The 19,653-nt window shown below is 35.6% G+C and overlaps 1 protein-coding gene across 11 annotated transcripts in view; it reads right to left on the bottom strand.

Moving 5' to 3' along the window:
• The window catches only part of ATP8B4 (ATPase phospholipid transporting 8B4 (putative)), a 290,737-nt gene that overhangs the window by 62,687 nt on the left and 208,397 nt on the right, over nucleotides 1-19,653 (bottom strand). For all 11 annotated transcript variants that reach the window (XR_007128694.1, XM_047737429.1, XM_047737432.1 and 8 more), the window contains 4 exons: nucleotides 19,524-19,567; nucleotides 14,732-14,897; nucleotides 7,194-7,382; nucleotides 493-608 (listed from right to left, as the gene is read on the bottom strand). Coding sequence is in view for 10 of the 11 variants with exons in the window: in XM_047737429.1 (XP_047593385.1) it covers nucleotides 493-608; nucleotides 7,194-7,382; nucleotides 14,732-14,897; nucleotides 19,524-19,567 (515 nt within the window). In the remaining variant the exon portion in view is untranslated. The remainder of the gene's footprint in view (nucleotides 1-492; nucleotides 609-7,193; nucleotides 7,383-14,731; nucleotides 14,898-19,523; nucleotides 19,568-19,653) is intronic.

A 19,653-nucleotide genomic window follows, 5' to 3' on the forward strand; every position in this document is an offset into this window, starting at 1 on the left:
CCTGAACAGAAGGACCCCTGGAGGAGAAAGTTGGCTGCTATTTTCCTTCAGCATGTAAGCAAGACCCTAAGCTATTCCCTGGGGGTAATCATAAAAAACTCCATTGGTTTCAGACACATTAGAACCCAAGGGAATGCAACTATCCTGCTTCTCTTTTCAGAGCCAGTCTCCAAGAGAAGAAGCCTCAAACTGCAGGGGAGTTTGGGCAGGTTTCCCTAGGTGTCCTGAGACTTTCCCCGGCCAGAGTTCAGGAGCCTACACTCAGCGGCTACTTCACAGCTCCTGTGTATTAATACATCTGTGGTAAGACTGATCAGACTTTCAGCAGGGCAACTATAGGTGTCCATGTGCCAGTTCCAGACATTCTCTGGCACAGTTTCCTGTGCTTTCTATTTCAAAAGTCAGATCATTTCACTGATACTTTAAAATAAGACCTAATAGTAGCAAGCGGCCAAAGGGCCATTGTGCTAACCTTCAGTCACAAGCACTTACACTGAGATGGTCTGTCGTCAATGTCAGAAGGTCTTCATTGGATGGATGAAGTTTTTCAAACAGAATGGTATCCGCTCCTTTGGAATAAAGCTTTATCTGGCCTTCTGGGTTTCGAACTGAAAAGAAAAATTTTGCATAGTAGGTAATCAACGAAATCCGTCAAAACTAGACTTTCCTAGGGCTCCAGCCAGGAAATTTGGAAATGGGCATAGTGTTTTAGCCAGTAGTAAAATATTCAGTGCCTTTAATTAGAAGGTCACTATCTAAGTCACTTGGCCATATTCCTGTTCTATTAACTTAGAAATATTCCATCTACTGGAATCCTTTGATTTCCCAAACTCGGAAACAAGTGTTTTTATTCAGATGTGAATGACCTTACCATTTTCCTTGCCTACTACTTTGAAGGATTGATAAATTCAAATTAAGTCTTCTGGATTGAACAGAATTGAGAGCTTTGCCTGCAGGTCTCCTGGGGTGAAACTCAAGTCCTACTATGGAATCAGCTACCACTGTTATGCCAAATGATCTCCACATGGAATTCTAGCCACTCAAAGTCATGGTTTATGCACTAGTTTTCCATCCTTGCTGATGTTTTTCTTTACCCTCTTTACTCACTAGAAAAGCCCTTTCTTTCATTCTTGGTGGTTGATTTTTCAGTCACAATCCTGGCCTGCAAGCATACCTCACAGGGGGTTTTCAAAATTAGTTTCTATCTCCTTTTAACTGGAAGTCTGTATCAGTTAGGGTTATGTTTTTAATCTGTCACCCCTCCCAGGTTTGGGAATGACAGCCCTGAGGAGGCTGCCCTCCCTTCATTTCCAGTCTTTAAACCTTCCCCTGGCTGTCCCACATATTGCCGTCAAATCTTACTTTAAACTATGAAATGCTTGGCCTACATCTGTAGGCTTGGCTTTATAGCTTGGCACACATTAGGCCCTTAATGATTTGTTGAATGAATGAATGAATGAAGACATGACATGACATGACATGGCAATATATTTCTTTCCAGGAACTACCTACAGTTTAAGACAACTTTCTGGGTCACGATGTGATGGTCTGAACAATGACCTTCACAAGTTTCATCATATCAAAGATTGTTTCATGCTTTCCAATCAATTGTACCTTTTCTCTAAAAATAGAATGTCTCAAAACAAATGAACATAAATATTGACTACTATTAATTTAACAGAATATAAAATTTAGAGCTTGACTTAATGGAATATAAATACCAAAGTACAATAAATTAATTTCCCTTCTTTCCTTTAACTACTCTTACTTCAGATTTCATCTATTCTAGTTTCCTCCTGTCTTTGAATATATTTAATACACCCTGGAAACTTTTTTGTATTGGGACTTGTCTAGGGCTCGTCTTCTCTCCTAAAACCCTTGGTCAGCTCTCCTAGTTACCAGAACTCACGCAGTTCTTCTTGTACTCTGCCTCTAATTGCCCATGTTGGGGAAAAAGGGAAAAAGCATATATAATTTATCTAATTGTTCAAGCTGGAGGGGGGTGGGAACATTTAATCCTAGCTTTCTTTTGCTTTTCTTCTACAGCAATCCAATTTAATAATTTTCCCCGTATTTTCTCCCTTTCATCACCAGAGCTAAAAAGGCCAAGGATGGGCATCCTACTTTTACCAGTATGACTTCTCTTTGACTATTGTTTATAGGCTGGGCTAGGACATCAGTTCCCAAACTTTTTGGTCTCAGAACCCTTATACACTATTAAAACTTTATGAGAACTCCAGGGCTTTTTTGAAGTGGGTTTTATTTATTAATATTTACCATATTAGAAATTAAAGTTGAGAAATATTATTATATCAATGGTCTTATGATAATAATTATATTACCATAATTATGACCATTATAATTACAATAATAAACATTTTACATATTAACATAAATAACATTTCTATAATTATAAGTTCCACAACAAAAAAAAATGTAGCTTGGGGAGTGGCATTGCTTTACATGATAGCAGTTCTCTTTAACTTCTGGCTTAAAAGGTGTTTGGATTCTCCTATCTGCTTCTGCAGTTCAATCAGTTGTGATATCACACATCATGTGGCTTTTATAAAACTCTGCAGTACACTCATGAGAAAAATAAGGAAAAAGAAAAATAACATTAGTATTATTATGAAAATGTTTTTATCCTTGTGCATTCTCTGAAAATCTCCCAAGTTCTCTTAGGGTTCCCTAGACCACACATGGAGAATCACCAGTCTAGGAAATCACAAGCCAATTATGATTTGTGGAAATCCCTTACCATCTCTTCATCTCAGTTTCTACATATGAAAAAAGGAGATATTTAAACACTGTAACTATTAAGATCCTTTTCAATCTACATTTTTCTCATTCGGTAAAGATTCCCATTTCTTCCACATTTTTTTCTTAACCCAGCATTATTAGTCCCTTTAAATTTGAGTTTGTATAAACCTAGTTTCATGAAATCTTGCTTAATTTTACTCACTAAACCTTTCCTTTTGCAGCTCAGCAGGTTTTGCATCTCTTTATTCAAGGCTTCTAGTCATATCTGCTAGGAAATTTCAAGGCTAATCAAGACTCACTCATTTCAGAAGTTAGCCTTTTCAAAATAAAGAGAGAAGTGCCTGGGTGGCTCAGTCAGTTAAGCATCCAACTCCTGATTTTGGCTCAGGTTATGATATCAGAGTCACAGCATTGAGCCCCGTGGTGGGCTCCATGCTCAGCGGCAAGTCTGCTCCAGATTTTCTCTGTCTCTCTGAGCCTCCCCCTGACACACACACACACACACATACACACACACACACACACTCTCTTTTTCTCTCTCTCTCAAAAAAAATTAAATTTAAAAGAATGTAACAGTTTTATTTCTCTTTGTTGTCTGATTGCTGTTGCTAGGACTTCTAACACTATGTTGAACAAGAGTGGTGAGAGTGGGCATCCTTGTCGTGTTCCTGATCTCAACGGGAAGGCTGCAAGCTTTTTCCCATTGAGAATGATATTTGCTGTGGGTTTTTCATAGATAGATTTGATGAAGTTCAGGAATGTTCCCTTTATCCCTATACTTTGAAGTGTTTTAATCAGGAACGTAACAGTTTTAAATGGTCAAGGTAACATGTGGGCAGAGTCTAGAAAAAAATCGAAAATCATATATTTTTTAGTTATAAATCTTCTCCCATTGCTGGTCTTTTATATATTGGTGTTCCTTAAAGATTTTCCTATGATCTAATTCCCCTTTTACTCTCCATGTAGTCACATTCATTTCTATGGCTTCAGGTTCCAGTGACAGACTGACTGATTTTAAGTGTACATCTCCTGCCCAAATCTATCTCCAGCACTCCCTTCCAATCTGTACATCCAACCACCAACTAGTTATCTCCTTTTAGACATGCTCAGGCACAGCAAACTCAAATTGGACACATTATCTTCCTCTAATAACTACGTATTTCTCTTAAGTCTCCATCTCAATAACAAGCTTCACCATTCACTCTGTCTCCCAAATCAGATATCCAGCCATAATCAAAGCTCCTCTCCCTCCACCACCCATATATCCAACTGCAGCTACAAATTTCTCCCCTCTTGCCTATATTGTCACATTAACCCAAATGGTTTTACTCATTTCAACCCTGCTTCTATCCAAACTCTACTGTAATCCTGCCAGAGTCATCTTCACACTATTGCTTAGAATCCTGCAATTGCCTCCCTATATACTCCCTATGTATGTAGATCAAGTTTGGATCTTAACATGTCATAAACAGGACTCATTAAGATCTGTCCTTTTCTAGCCCATTTCCTACCCTACTTCACCATCTTCTCCTGGGTGCAATCACACAGAACACTTCAATTCCACATTCTCCCTTAGCATCAAGTCTCTGGCGCATGATAGGCACTTGCTAAATATTTGCTTGAGTTGAATTATAATTCTACAAAATTCATTGAAAGCAACAGTTATGCCTTTGTGACATAAAAAGAAAAAGAAAAAAGAAGTGGTTTCCAGGTGTATGCCATAAGAGTAAATACAATAGCAACACTGTAAAGGGTGATGAATAATTCTATTTTGCCATATCTCAGTTGGATGGTTGTTCATATAACCACACAAAGAAATGCCTGTCATATGGCAGTATGATCTGTATTTTGATCATCTCTAAAAAGTTTAGAGTTGAGCAACTCTTACTAAAGATCTTACAAGAGTTTTTCAAGGACCTAGCTTAATTTTTGCTTCCTTCCATGTTTATGTGCCACTTGCCTCTATTAATAAGTATCTTTGAATTTTATCTCTGTATTTTTATTTACACAATGAGAATTGGTCCTTTTAAAACTGTATAACAAGATCTATGGGGCACCTGGGTGGCTCAGTGGGTTAAAGCCTCTGCCTTCGGCTCAGGTCATGATCCCAGGGTCCTGGGATCAAGCCCCACATCGGGCTCTCAGCTCTGCGGGGAGCCTGCTTCCTCCTCTTTCTCTCTCTGCCTGCTTGTGATCTCTGTTGAATAAATAAATAAAAATCTTAAAAAAAAACTGTATAACAAGTATATGTTTGTCAATATAGTAGATTTTATACCCTCTGACAAAATTCTTTATAGAAATCTATTTTTATTTAAGTAACTGAATTAAATTAGGGCTCTTGCCCTGGAATGAAAGTAGTACTAGTATCAAAACTATACATTCATTATTCAATGAATGATAGTTCCCCCTCAAAAAAAAAAAAAAAAAAAGGAAAGAGGAAACAGAGGTGGAGAAAAAAGAAGAGGAGGAAAAGAAGGATGAAGAGGAAAAAGAAGAAATAGAGGAGGAGGGGGAAGCAGAGAAGGAAGAAGAGGAGGGGGAACAAGAGAAGGAGGAGGAGGAAGAGAAGAAAAGGGGCAGCAAGAGCAGCATATATCTGAGTCCTCACATCAGGGTGTTGTCCCCACAAACCAAGCCATGTGACAGTCATGAGACTAGCACTGTTTTTTGTGCCTTATTATCAAACAGAGAGTTTTCTACCCTAGTGGAGCCCCTCTTTCAAATTCCTCCTGATTAAAAACCAAACAGAACCAAAATAAAGCCCACAGAAAGCCCATGCATTCTGTGGTGGAACATTACCTTTCTTCATATGGGATCCATTAAGTCAAACTTCTGAAGTTTGTGGTTAGGCTGTGATTTCTCCACAGCCCATAGTGATGACTGATGCTGGGGGAAAGCCAAAAGTTTCCCTGTGTAGCAATTTTAGGTTTTTGTCAACACCCTCATAGCAAAGGGAAGCCTGTTCTAAGCCAACCCAACATTAGTAACACCTCCCCTGAAGCTGTAAAAAGAAGATTACTTCTGCTAATACATCATTAAGCCAACGCCTAGAGCAGCATATGTGCTCTTCAGCAGCACCAATGAGGACTGCTTACAGCCTATTCAAAAAAAATAAATAAATAAACATAAACATCCCCAGATGATGTTTGGCTTTTACCTGCTGAGTGCAATCTCCCACGGCTAGTTTCCAGTAGTTAGAGGCCAAAAACCTGACCATGTATACACATGTTTTCTATAGTAGAAACTGATTTAATATGATGATCAGGGTATTCATAAGTTACAACGTATTGGGTTAAATCTTATTTAACAAACATTTATAGTAAATCTATTATGTGCCAAGCTCTGTGCTGGGTCTTTGGCATTTTAAGATGACTAAAACACAGTCTGCCCTTCAGGTAGCTCATACTCTAATACCTGGGAAGCTCATGAGTATCACGGGGCTGGTATCACACTGGTTTATGAACAAGGTACTCTGAGGAAGAGAAGAGAGTGCTGCTATTTGAAGAGTAGAGAAAGAATTGAGAGAATAAGGGACACTTAAATTGGACACTTAAGTTTCCAGGTGAGTAGAAGTTTTCTAAAAGAAGTAGGGAAGGGATGCCTGGGTGGCTCAATCAGTTAAGTGGCTGCTTTAAGCTCAGGTCATGATTCTAATGTCCTGGGATTGAGTCCCACATAGGGCTCCTTTCTCGACGAGGAGCCTGCTTCTGCCTCTGCCTGCCTGTGCTCGCTCTCTCTCTCTCTCTCTCTCTCTCTGACAAATAAATAAAATATTTTTTAAAAAAGAAAAAAAAAAAGAAGAAGCAGTAGGGAAGAGGAAAGTCCAAGTAGAGGAAATAGCACACGCAAAGAGTAAAAGTACACAATGCATGCCTGAAATGGCAAGATCTAGGGAGGCTTGGGAAGTTTGGGGAAATAGAAGAAAAGTAGATTGAGGTCAGATTGCAAATAATCTTGCATGTCCTGCTAAGAATGTTACCTTCTAAGTTCTAAGAAGCCACCAAGGATTTTATGTAGGTGATGGCAAAATCAGGCCAATGTTTTAGAAAGAATGCCCCCATACTGACACAGAGTATTATCTTAAAGGGAAGTGGTTTTGAAGATACTGCAGTAATACAAGCAAGTGGTGATCAGAGCCTTAACTAAAGCAATTATACTGAGAAACATCTCTAGGAACACAAGGAGTAGTATCTGAGGATCTATTAATTCTCTGTGTCTCAGTTTTGTTAACTTTAAAATGGGCATAAACACTTGTGATATGTTACTTATACTTATTATTGCAGTGTTAAGGCTAAGTGGAAAATGAAAGGCGTTCATAAAGTCACAAAAAAACCCAAAACATAGCTCTCAGTACGTAACTAAGAGTGAAATGAGAAACAGCAATGTAACGAGTACTATCAAAAGATCAAACATAATCTCAGTTACCGCCATACCTATGACAGACATCCTTTTTCTGATATTGTTGAAGTCCAAGAAGGCAAGCAGTTGGTAAGTAACCAGTGTTCCCAATTCTTCTACTGTTATCGTGTCTGGGGTTCGAGACTTAAAAATGAACCCAAAATTCCTTGCAGCAGTCACTAAAGCCCCCTCATCAGGTGACTGAACTTGGTAAATCAGCTGCCCTAAAAGGAAAAGAAACTACCATGTTAAACAATAGCGCAAAAAAAAAATCTATTAAACAAAAAAGGAAAAGAAACAAATGCATTAATACTGAGATTAATGGCTAAAATTCATGGAATGCCAATACTAATGTCAACTCATTCTGTAACATTGAACTCAAGCGTTAGTTCCAGAAATCAGAACTTTTCTACTTGCCAACCAGGTGGACCAAGTGCCTGTCCTGCGAGATACTACAAGACACCATGCATACCACAAACACAGCCCTTGTCATCTCATACAAAAATGCCCATTTCTACATCTCCCTTTCCATAATACTGGAGGTTTCTTAGATCAGAGGCTGAATCTTTGTATTTTCAGTGACTAGAATTGTGCAGTGGAAGTTTCACAAACTAAAACACTTAATATGTGTTAACTCACATAATCCTCACAGACAGACCTGAGGTAGGGATTATTAAAATTATTTTTTCCATTTTATACCACTGACCTATGACTATAGAGGTTATATAATTTGGGTAAGATCATATAGCCAAGAGTAATGGAGCAGATATTCCAAATTCCACTTGAGTCTGCTACTAATGACCATTTCATGAGAATGCATACAAGAAACTCTTAAAATGTAAGAAATCAAACTGGTATGTTCATTCTTGGTGGCTGATATTGTGAAAGTATTAGGCTAAGAATAAGAGGGCAGAAGAAAAAGAATGAAATGAGGAAAACAAAACAAAACAAAAAAGCCATAAAAATACAGCATGTATAAGGTAAATCCTTCTACATAAAATTGTATTATCTTTGTAAAAATACATCAGAAAAAGTAGGCAAGTTATATTTACTGAGTTATAGTACTGTCCAAGAAAAATTCTTAAAAAATGAATTACATATTAATGTGTATACTATGATTCCTTTTCATCAAAAACAAACCACCTGCTTATTATATATATTCATATATATATGCACAAGTGGAAAGGGTAAAATGATGTACACCAAACGTTTTCATTGGTTTTCACTGTCGGGGTGAGATTGCAGGAGTTCATGGAAGGAATTATTAGCTTTGCCTTTATAAACTTGGTACTGTGTGGTTTTCCCTTATATAGTAGGCATAAATTAATTTTGAAATTCAAAAAGGAAAAGGAATTAAAACAATTTCTTGATTTACCTATGAAAAGATAGAACTTCCACTTCCGGCAACATGGTAAACTAGGTGCCAGGACCAACTTCCCTGCTACAAACAATTACAATTCCATATAAAACATTTTAATTTTTTAAATACATTTATGAAAGAGGTACTGGTGGGGCGCCTGGGTGGCTCAGTGGGTTAAGCCGCTGCCTTCGGCTCGGGTCATGATCTCAGGGTCCTGGGATCGAGCCCCGCATCGGGCTCTCTGCTCGGTGGGGAGCCTGCTTCCTCCTCTCTCTCTGACTGCCTCTCTGCCTGCTTGTGATCTCTCTCTATCAAAATAAATAAATAAAATCTTTAAAAAAAAAAAAAGAGGTACTGGTAAGAAAATAAGAATTGTTCAGGTCAAAGACTGAGGAAAAAAATAAAATGAATAAAAGAAGACTGTAGCCAGCTTTTGCCTTGAGGGCATCTTCTTAACCAGGAGCACTTGATCGTTGGTTTCCAGCCTGTGAGGGTTCATGCATATTTGCACCCTAAATTCACAATATCTAAATGGCTTAAAAAAATCAAATTGAAAATTTAGTTTAATATGTTCCTGGGTTAGAACGCTGACCAAAGCAAAGCAAGTCCTCTCTGGAGGAACCAGCCTTCACCTTAGGACCCAAAGGATTTCTAAAAACAAACTTCCAAGTAAAATGGTCATCTCAAAATGAAAAATTATTAAAATCCCAATAAATAAGACACAATGAGAGCCAACAGAAAGAAAAGAAAGAATAAGATCTGCAAAAACAGCAGATATTGGAATTATTAAAAATAGCACACACAAATACTTAATAGATTTCAAAAAATAAAAGAGGCATAAAATTAAGCAGATTTGATAAAGAACAAAAGACCTAATAGAAATTAAAAATTAAAAGCAGCAAATTAGATACTATTAGAGAAAGAAGTAGTGTACTGGGGGGAAAATGGAGAAATTCCAGGATATATCCCAAAGAGACAAAGAAAGGGAAAAATGAGAGACTTCTTAAAAGATGAGAACAGAGTGAAAATACCTGACACTGAACATCTAACATGAGAGGGGAAAATGAGTCAGAGGCAATACTGGAAAAAATACATGGCCAAGGAAACTCCAGAAATGATGAGAGATGACATTCTACAGATTCAATAATCTCAATGAATTCTAAGCAATATAAATTTTATAAAAACCCACATCTACAGTGAGAACATGGAAGGAGAAATCTTAAAAATAGCCAGGAGGAGAAGACTGATGACCTTCAGTCTGACAACTGGACTGAGAGCTGACTATACAGTAACAGAAATAGTGGCAGGATACAATGGAGTACCTTCAGAGTGCTGAGAGAAAATTGTCACCTTTAATTTCTGCATACAGCAAAATCTTCAAGAATAAAAATGAAATAAAGTTGTTTTTCAAACAAGTTTTTGAAAGTTTACTACCAGGAGGTTCTCCCTAACAGAAATTCTAAAGAATACACTTTATGGCAACAGATCAGAGATAGGACAAGCATTAAAAAGCATAGAAATTAGTAAGTATATAGGATAAATCTAAGGAAACACTGACTATAAAAACAATAAAAACATCTTATGGGATTAAAAAAGAAAATACATGACAAGAGGACTATATAAGTCTTCTTACAGGATTGATTACTGTTGAAGGGTTCTAAAGCCTTTGTTTTGTTCAAAAGAAGGCTTAGGCTTTGGTAATTTCATTATGCTAAAACTTCTAGGCTAACCGCTCAAATACAAATAAGGATTCCAAAACAGCAGAAGTAAAAATAGAACAAATCCATAAGAGGGGGAAAAAAAGAAGAGATTAAGACAAAAGATGGGGCAACTATAAAATACAAATAAGATGGTAGAAATAAACTAAATACACCACTAATTATATATGAAATACTTAAAATTTAAATATATCGATAATCAATAAAGGTGATGGACTAAATCTTGAGCTTAACCTTTCATTCTGTCAAACTAAGTATATTTTTAAATGTCAAAAATTATTCCACTCACAAAAGATGTGTCTAAAACACAAAGAAAAGATTGACAGGTAGGCTGGCAAGAGATAGTGGGAAAAAGTAAACAATGCAAATATTAACAAAAGCAAAACATCTGTAACATCTATAACTATATTCATGTCAGCCAAAATAAACTTTAAGGCAAAAATACTACTGGAGATTAAGAGAATCAATGTATACTGATACAAGTTTAATTTAAAAAGACATAAGTCGGGGCGCCTGGGTGGCTCAGTGGGTTAAGCCGCTGCCTTCGGCTCAGGTCATGATCTCAGGGTCCTGGGATCGAGCCCCGCATCGGGCTCTCTGCTCAGCAGGGAGCCTGCTTCCTCCTCCTCTCTCTCTGCCTGCCTCTCTGCCTGCTTGTGCTCTCTCTCTGTCAAATAAATAAATAAAAAAAAATCTTTAAAAAAAAAAAGACATAAGTCTAAATGAGTATCTAACTAATAACACGGCCTTAAAACATAAAAAGCAAACATTGACATAGCTACAAATAGAAACAGACAAATGCACCACAATAGTTGATGATTTTAACATACTCACTAATTGTGAAATCAAGTACTCAAAATAATCCACAGAGAGGTAGGAGACTGAACAATTAACAAATATTATCTCATGGATGTATTTAGGACCCAGGACATAATAACCATAGAATGTACATTCCTTTCAAGCACACATGAGAAATTTATAGGAACTGAAAACATACCAGGCCATAAAGCAAGCCTCAACAAATTTTAAAAGACCAATATAATGGGGCAATAAGGAAAAAAATTCTAAATTTGTTATCTTTTTAATTGCAATACACTAAAATAGAAAAAAAAATTCCTATCAAAAACTCTTGTAGTTTCCACTTTCCTGCTTCTAAAATTTCATCCTGATGAAGGAAATGAGAATGTCAACTTCCCCAAATGACTTCTTCATGAAACAGCACACATTTAAAATTAAAGCAATAGCTTCAACTATTAATTATACAATTACAAATTTTAAGTTTATTAGATTTGGGTTCTACTCTTTTCCATAATTAACATTGTTAATCGAAAAACTTTGTTTTTCAAGGTACTTTAACATATGGATTTAAGCTATCCTGTAATTAAAGGTTTAATAAGAGAGCAAAATAATTTCCCCCACTCAGTGATGTAAACCTTCACTTAGAATTTGTTATCTTAAAGCAAGAGATAGAAATAGTAAAAAGGATATATACATCTATATCTCTTCACTTCAAAATACCTTTATATGGCAGGGTATTACCCAATAACCACCAGAATGGGTAAAATTTAAGAATGATAATACTAAATGGTGGCAAGAATGTCAAGGTACTAGAACTCTTGTACATTGATGGTGGAATTTGTAAAATGATACAACCACTTTTGAAAGATAGCTGGGTAGTTTCTTATAAAATTAAACATATACATGACATAAACTATGACTTGGCAATTCCTATTCCTAAGTGTTTACCAAAAACAAATTTGTTAAATATTTTTAAAGACATAAAAACATTTATGGTAGCTTTACTCCTAATAGCCCAAAGTTGGAAACACCCCAAATGTGCATGAACAAAAGACTATAATAAAAATTATGGTACACTTGCATAATGTAATATTACTCGACAATAAAAAAGAATGAACTATTGATTGATACGACACCACAGATGAATGATAAAAATGTTACATTATATGAGGGGTGCCTGGGTGTCTCAGTCAGTTAAGCATCCAACTCTTGGTTTTGGCTCAGGTCAATATCTTGGTCGGGGTCATGAGATTGAGCCCCACATTGGGCTCTGTGCTCATAGTGGAGTCTGCTTGAGATTCTCTCTCGCCCTTTCCCTTTGCCCCTCCCCCAGCTCACACATACTCTCTCTCTCTAAAAAGGAAATAAATCAATCTTTTAAAAAAAAAATACACTATGTGAAACAAGCCAGACACAAAAGAATACATGTTTTATGATTCCAGTTATATGAAGTACAGGAACAGTCAAAATTCATCTCTAATGATAGAAATCACAGCAGTGGTTGGCTGGGCAGGGGTTGGGATTGTAGACAGAAAAGGGACAGGAGTAATCTCTCTGGAGTGACAGAAAGGGTTTACACCTTGTTGGGGTTGGGGACAGGGGCTACATGTGTGTATACAATTGTCAAAACTCATCAAACAACACCACATAAGATCTGTGTGTTTTATTACATTTAATTATATATTATAAAAAAATTTTAAGTGATACTAGAAAAGAAGAATGAATGCTATCAGTAAACTAGAAGTTTGAGAAATGTCTGCAAGATAAAAAGTAGATTTAACCACTGAAGAAGAAAGAGAAAAACACAGCTCAAAGCATTTGCAAAAGGAAATGAATACAGAGGTATAAGAAATCCCCAAAAGACTCTCTAAACTCAGAGTCAGCAAATGAGAAGAGTAGTGCTCTTGGGGACATCATTAATAAAATTAGTTGAAGAATTCCACTCAGCACTCCAGCCCATTTGAGTTCCTTCTTCTGCCAGCTTTCTCTAAACAGTTGCCACCAGAACAAAACCTGGAAAATGTTCTTCTAAAGAAATTGTACAATCCACCTAAAAAAAACCTCAAAGATTTGAGTGCTGCAGCTAGAGACCAAAACTGAGAAGAGCCTGAATTGCTTCAATTCAATTCCACAAGGATAAGAGAGAGAAAATGAGGGAAACGAGCCCAATGGTTGACATTTTCTTCCACGTCAGACGTTGAGTACAACTCTCCCTCAAGTGGGAGTTTTGACACAGACTCCTAGAACTACATCTGAGAAAGTAAGATGGTTAAGCCCAGATATCATATGAATTCCTGGAGAGAGGAACTCCACACCCAGAAGATGAGCTATGCATTTTATCTCTCCCCCACAATCTGGGGAGATTGGCCACTGTAATCAGAATCTACATTCACCAAGGGACAAACAAGGATTCTCAAATACAAAGAACAGTCATCTCTAAATAAGCAATTGTAAACAAACAAAAAGAATAGGCAACCACAAGTCATCAAACCTTTGAGAAAATGAAAATTAGACACAGAATTCAAAGAACAACATTCCATAAAATAAAAAATCATAGAGGAAACAAAAGAAAATTTCCAATTAAGAATAATTAAGATCCTCAAAGAGCTCTAAGAAGGTATATAACATTAAAATAAAAAGATTACTATTAAAATAAAAAAGTTTTGGAAATGAAATAACCTCAAAGGGCAATGATAAAAAATGCCTTACTTAAAGGCGTTGTGATATCCTCAGATAAAAATATAATTAATCATTGGCCTTAAAATTATAAAGATCAGTTTGAGTCATAAATATAAAAATGTAAATCCTCACAGTAATTAAAACTGGGGGAAAGTGTTACTCCAGCATCATGGAGGACAAAACTATGGCTTGAATGTAATTGCAAGAACAGAAAAAATAGAGAGCGAAAAGACATGCAAATATATATATATGTACATATACATACACACATATATATTACATACATACATACATTCAACAGTCTTTATATATATTTCACTTTGCAGTTGAAATTACTTGGGTGGTAATATTTACTCACTCACTGGTAGCAGAAAGAAATAAAACTCACAAATGGAATAGATTGGACTCAACTGAAACAAGAAGCTGATTCACTATACCATTATCTACCTGCCTCATCACTTCAATATTGAAGTGGCCCAGCTGATTTTGTTCTATTCTATGAACTCTGAGTCCTAAACAACCATCTTAATAGTGTGAGGACTTGTTCATAATGGGAACTAAGAGTATCCCACTATCTGTGTGCATCTATCCCCCACTACTGGGAAAACCCATTCATTCTACACATATGCATGATCATCATCTGCACCTATTAGTTGTTCGTGTTAATGATGAGAGCTAAGCACCTGAGCTATTATTTTCCTGCTTGTCCTGGCTACCAGGAAGCTCACAGTTAAATATGGTGCTCAATTGTTAGAAAGATTTCATCCCCTTGTACTTGCACATTTGGGCCTCATCTTTCCATTACTTCTATTTCTCTTCTTTTTCTCTCCTTTTCAGTCTCTTCATAATTTTTGGAAAATACTCAGTATATGAATAAAAGCAAAGAAAAGCTAGTGATAGGTAAACCCCTTATGCAATGTATACTTTTAATTGAACATCCTTCTAATTCCAAATATTTTAAATGAAGTATCATTTCTGATTTAAAAAGGCTCACCACTGGGACATACTTTGTACTTACCTGCACTATTTTCCTCTGACATTACGGTGTGGCAAAGGGCAAGTAACCTAAGAAATTCATACACTTTGGAATCCCCCAGTTTAACAGATTCCATCAGATGGTGGTCAAAGAACTGAAATGTTCTATCTGCTTGGAGATTGACTGAGAAGTCCATAGGCTCATTTTTCTGTAGAAGAAAAATAGGGGGAAAAAACTATACATCTCAATCCAATAATAATCTTTTAAAATTCAAAAACACTTCCTCTATGTATTTTTAGTGCTTGTATGATTTTTCAGCCCCAAACATCTGGCACTACAATGGCTTTCTGTTTCTTCCTTACTGTTAAGTATTATCTTCTCATTTCAGAGCCAAGCACCAAAGCAGTGACCTCTCCGAAACCATAAGTAAAAAAATTGCAATGGCTGTACAGATCCCCAAATACTTATTGCAACTCCAACGTCCAAAGAAGCCCTAAAAGTGATGTCTTTTTCAAAACCTACTCAGTGGCAAAACCTGACCTGACTTGAGTTCTTATTGGCAGCAATATCTGACCTAAAATGGTATGTGTCTAATAGACTTTTTTTGAGTCCACTTAGTATGAATTAATATTTTCCAATGCAAAAATATTAATGTGTTTTATTGCAGCATACTTTCTCAGATCTCTCTGGAGGTACTGCATAAAATAATGATAGGATTAAAACTGGGATCTTGAAGAGATATTTGCACTCACATATTCATTGCAGCATTATTTACAATAGCTAAGAGGTAGAAACAATGTAAATATCCATCAACTAATGAATGAATGAATGAAGAATATGTGCCATACAGATACAATGGAATATTATCCAGCCATAAAAAAGAGAATCCTGTCTTTATGCCACAACATGAATGTTGAAGGCACATGTTTAAGTGAAATAAGTTAGTCACCAAAGAATAATTACTGAATGACTCCACTTACATGAGGTACCAAAATAGTAAAACTCATAGAAACAGAAAGTGGAATGGTTTTTTCCAGGGGCTGGAGGAATGGGGAAATGGAGAGCTGCTGTTGAATGAGTATAGGGTTTCCATCACGCAAGATGAGAAAGTTCTAGAAATCTGCTGTACAACATCATGAGTATTTTTAATAACAGTTAACTATACACTTTAAAATGTGTTGAGAAAAAGAAAAACATGATAAAAGAAATACGGTAGAACAAAATAGTGGAGGAGGATTCAATTGTGAAGGTCCCTGTTATTCAGTAACTTCCAGAAAGCACAGAATGTACTTCTAAAAGTTTATTACTGAAAGCACTAATCTTATGATAGTGTCTTGGCAAAATAAACAGTTGATGGGAAAATACTTTTAATATGTACTTTGTTTTGGAAACTATAGAATATTTTCTATTATATCCAAGTATTTGAGAAGACCTGCATATAGGACACTCAGTTGTGTATCCCAGAATCACAGAGACTTATTAATCATAGATTGTTTGGTTCATGTAAGAAGTTTTGAAAACAACTGCATTTGGAGAAAAAATGATAAAGTCACTAGTAAGGAGTAAAATACACACTGACCTTAGACTTCCCTAACACTCCCAGAGAAGAAACTGTGACTCAAAGAGATTATAACCAATCAAGCTCTCATTTGAGTATAAACTGAGCACACAGTTCATTATTCCGAACCCTTCTTGAAACTAGAAGATGAACTTCATTCAAATAAGAGATAACTGGGAAAATCATTAGTAAAGGACTAGTTAAGGGTGAGCACTAAATCCCTTTAACTGAAGGACTAAGTCTAAAAGAAATAGAGATTAAGATGCCAAAACAAAATGTCTATATTATATACCTTGACTATGCAAGATGAAAAGACAGCTAAAAAATTGGAAAATACGGATTTCCTCATTTTATTTTTGAAGGTAAGATGATATTTAAAGTTTCAAATCAACTAATAAAAATCCATATGTATTTAGGACTAAGAAAAATTTAAAATATAACAATAGGAAAATATGAGGGAAAGGAGAAATGTAATTTCATCATTGTTTACGTTGAGAAATTAATAGACATTGCCTTAAAAAAAGTATTAAGAATATTACATAATCTCTTCAAAGTATATGGTAGAAAAACAATGAAATACTTTCCTAATATTCCCAGACATTGTAAGAAATGCATACATACAGAATAAAGAATCCATATAACAAATTATTTTAATGTTGGACACAAAATGCAACCTCAAATATTATAACTAAAACAATACATACCCCTATGTAGATGGCCCAAATTCAATTATTAAAAGATTGGAATGCGAAGCAAATTCTAATCTTATATATGCTATACATAAGCATGCTATATGCTATACACACAAGACACGCATAAAATCATTCAGAAACACAGAAAATAGCAGGTGGGCCCATGCAAATGAAAAGAAACCAGAAGTCATGACATTAACATCAACTAAGATTGAATTCAGGCCAAGAAGAATTAAATTAGTCAAAGGAGAGGGGCGCCTGGGTGGCTCAGTGGGTTAAAGCCTCTGCCTTCGGCTCAGGTCATGATCCCAGGTTCCTGGGATCAAGCCCCACGTCGGGCTCTCTGCTCAGTGGGGAGCCTACTTCCCTTCCTCTCTCTCTGTCTGCCTCTCTGCCTACTTGTGATCTCTGTCTATCAAATAAATAAAATCTTTTAAAAAAATTAGTCAAAGGAGAGCAGTTTTAATGCTAAATTATGTAATTCACAATAAAAATGTACTACGATGAGTATCAATTTATCCTCAAATAGCATCAATACTTCCAAAACAAAGATTTCAAGCTATATAAGAGCTATATATATAGAAAGATTTTCAAAATACTTTAATTGTCCTCTTTTATGCTAAGAGGTGATATAGATAAAAGATAATAATGAAATAGAAGACCTAAATAATATAATTTACAAGGTAGAAATAACTGACATCTAGCGAAATTTATACCTTGAAAACAGAATATACATACACTTTCTTTTAAAAAGCCTGGAATGCTGACAACAATTGACTATATTAAGTCACAAAGAGAACCCCATAAATCCCAAGAAAGTAAAAAGAATAAAAATCTGTTCTTTTATTAAAAGTGCAATAAAGTGGAGGAGAAAACTCTATGCCCTTGGGAATTTTAAAACTCTTCCTTAAAAATCTGTGTTTCAATGTGGATATTCAAATTGATATGACAAAAATAAAATTAGTTTAATAAACTACAGGCCAAATCTATGTGATAAAATTAAAGAAGTATTCAGAGAAAAATTAAAAAACAAATATTTGTATATAAAAAAGGAAAAATGAAGTTATTAAGCATCCAAGTATGAAGTTAGAAAAAGAAAAAAATCTTCCGAAATGAAGATAAATGGCATTAATAAAGAGAAAAGCAGAGACAGGAAAATATATACGAATAATAAATAAAACCCAAAGCTGCACTTTTCTGTGGAAGAAGGGGGCAACTTTCTAATGTAATCAAGATAAAAAAGGAAAAAGACAAACAAAAATAAGAAATTATTTTTTTTTAAATAGCCGCAAAGAGAAAATTAAAAAGATCATAAGAGACTTCTTTACTCAACTTTAAGGCACAAATCATTCTGATGTTATATAAACTGTCCCATGGAATACAAAAATAATGAAAAATAGGAAAAATTATTCTCTTTCCGAAGTAAATATAAAATTGGTAGCAAAACAGACTTCACCTCCTCCCCCAAAACCACTGAGGACTGATGTGTCTTACAAACCCATCGGCACATATCTAAATAAAGCATTAGCAAACAGCATCTAGCAGCACACAGAGAAAACAGCTTAACACCAGTGACATATATTTGCAGAAACCATGAATGGATTACAAACCAACAGAAAAATGGGTAAAGATGAAATAGAATCAACTATTAACTATATAAAAAGGGTGTCCAACCTCACTCATAAAAAAATAAATTAGAACAAGAACCATATTGACATATCATTTCACATAGTCTTGTCAAATATCAAAAACTCTGACAAGGGGTGCCTGGGTGGCTCAGTGGGTCAAGCCTCTGCCTTCAGCTCAGGTCATGATCCCAGGGTTCTGGGATTGAGCCCCCGCATTGGGCTCTCTGCTCAGCGGGGAGCCTGCTTCCTCTCTCTCTTCCTGCCTCTCTGCCTACTTTGATCTCTCTGTGTCAAATAAATAAGTAAAATCTTAAAAAAAAAAAAAAAACAACTCTGACAAAACACTGTGTTGGTAAGAGTAGGGGAAAACACTCTTGTACACTGCTTGTGGCAATGTAAAAATTTTAAAGGAGACAATGGCAATATTTATTAATTACAAATGTACATACCTTTTGATTTAGCAATTCCATTTGTGATTCCACTAATTAGTGGAATTCCAATTCCGCTACTCTAGAAAGATCTCAAATATATCATTGAGAAAGTTAAGAACAGCACAGAGAGTATGCTACCACCTATGTAAAATATGGAGAAAAAATACTACCTTGTATACTTTGAAATATCTCTAAAAGAATAAAACAGAAGGAACTCTGTGATTGAGGGACCTCAATAGAAGGGATTTTGAACCATCTAAATCTATTTTTTTTAAAGTTATATACTAAATATTTCATCTGGTCACAGTGGAAATCAGGCCTCCTGATTCAGGAACTCCTCATTTTAAAAACACATGTACATGAAGTGTACGATTCACTGGCAATTTACAGACCTGTACCCCTGGGGCTAATAATAAATTATATGTTAATTTTTAAAATTTTTAAAATTTAAAATTAAAAAGAAAAAAAAGAAACACATGTACAATTTGAAATTAAAAGTAAGAATGAAATTTATCACCTCCACACCTTAGGTATATCTGTTTTCTGACCCATGTCTTCAGGAACTTCACCTGCCAAAACAAATTGAGAATAGTAAATGAAATTAAAACTAGATTTAGACATTTCATTTTAAGGAATACATTTATTAAAGCACCAT

This window comes from Lutra lutra, chromosome 7 (assembly GCF_902655055.1).
Source record: "Lutra lutra chromosome 7, mLutLut1.2, whole genome shotgun sequence".
Taxonomy (NCBI): Eukaryota; Metazoa; Chordata; class Mammalia; order Carnivora; family Mustelidae; genus Lutra; species Lutra lutra.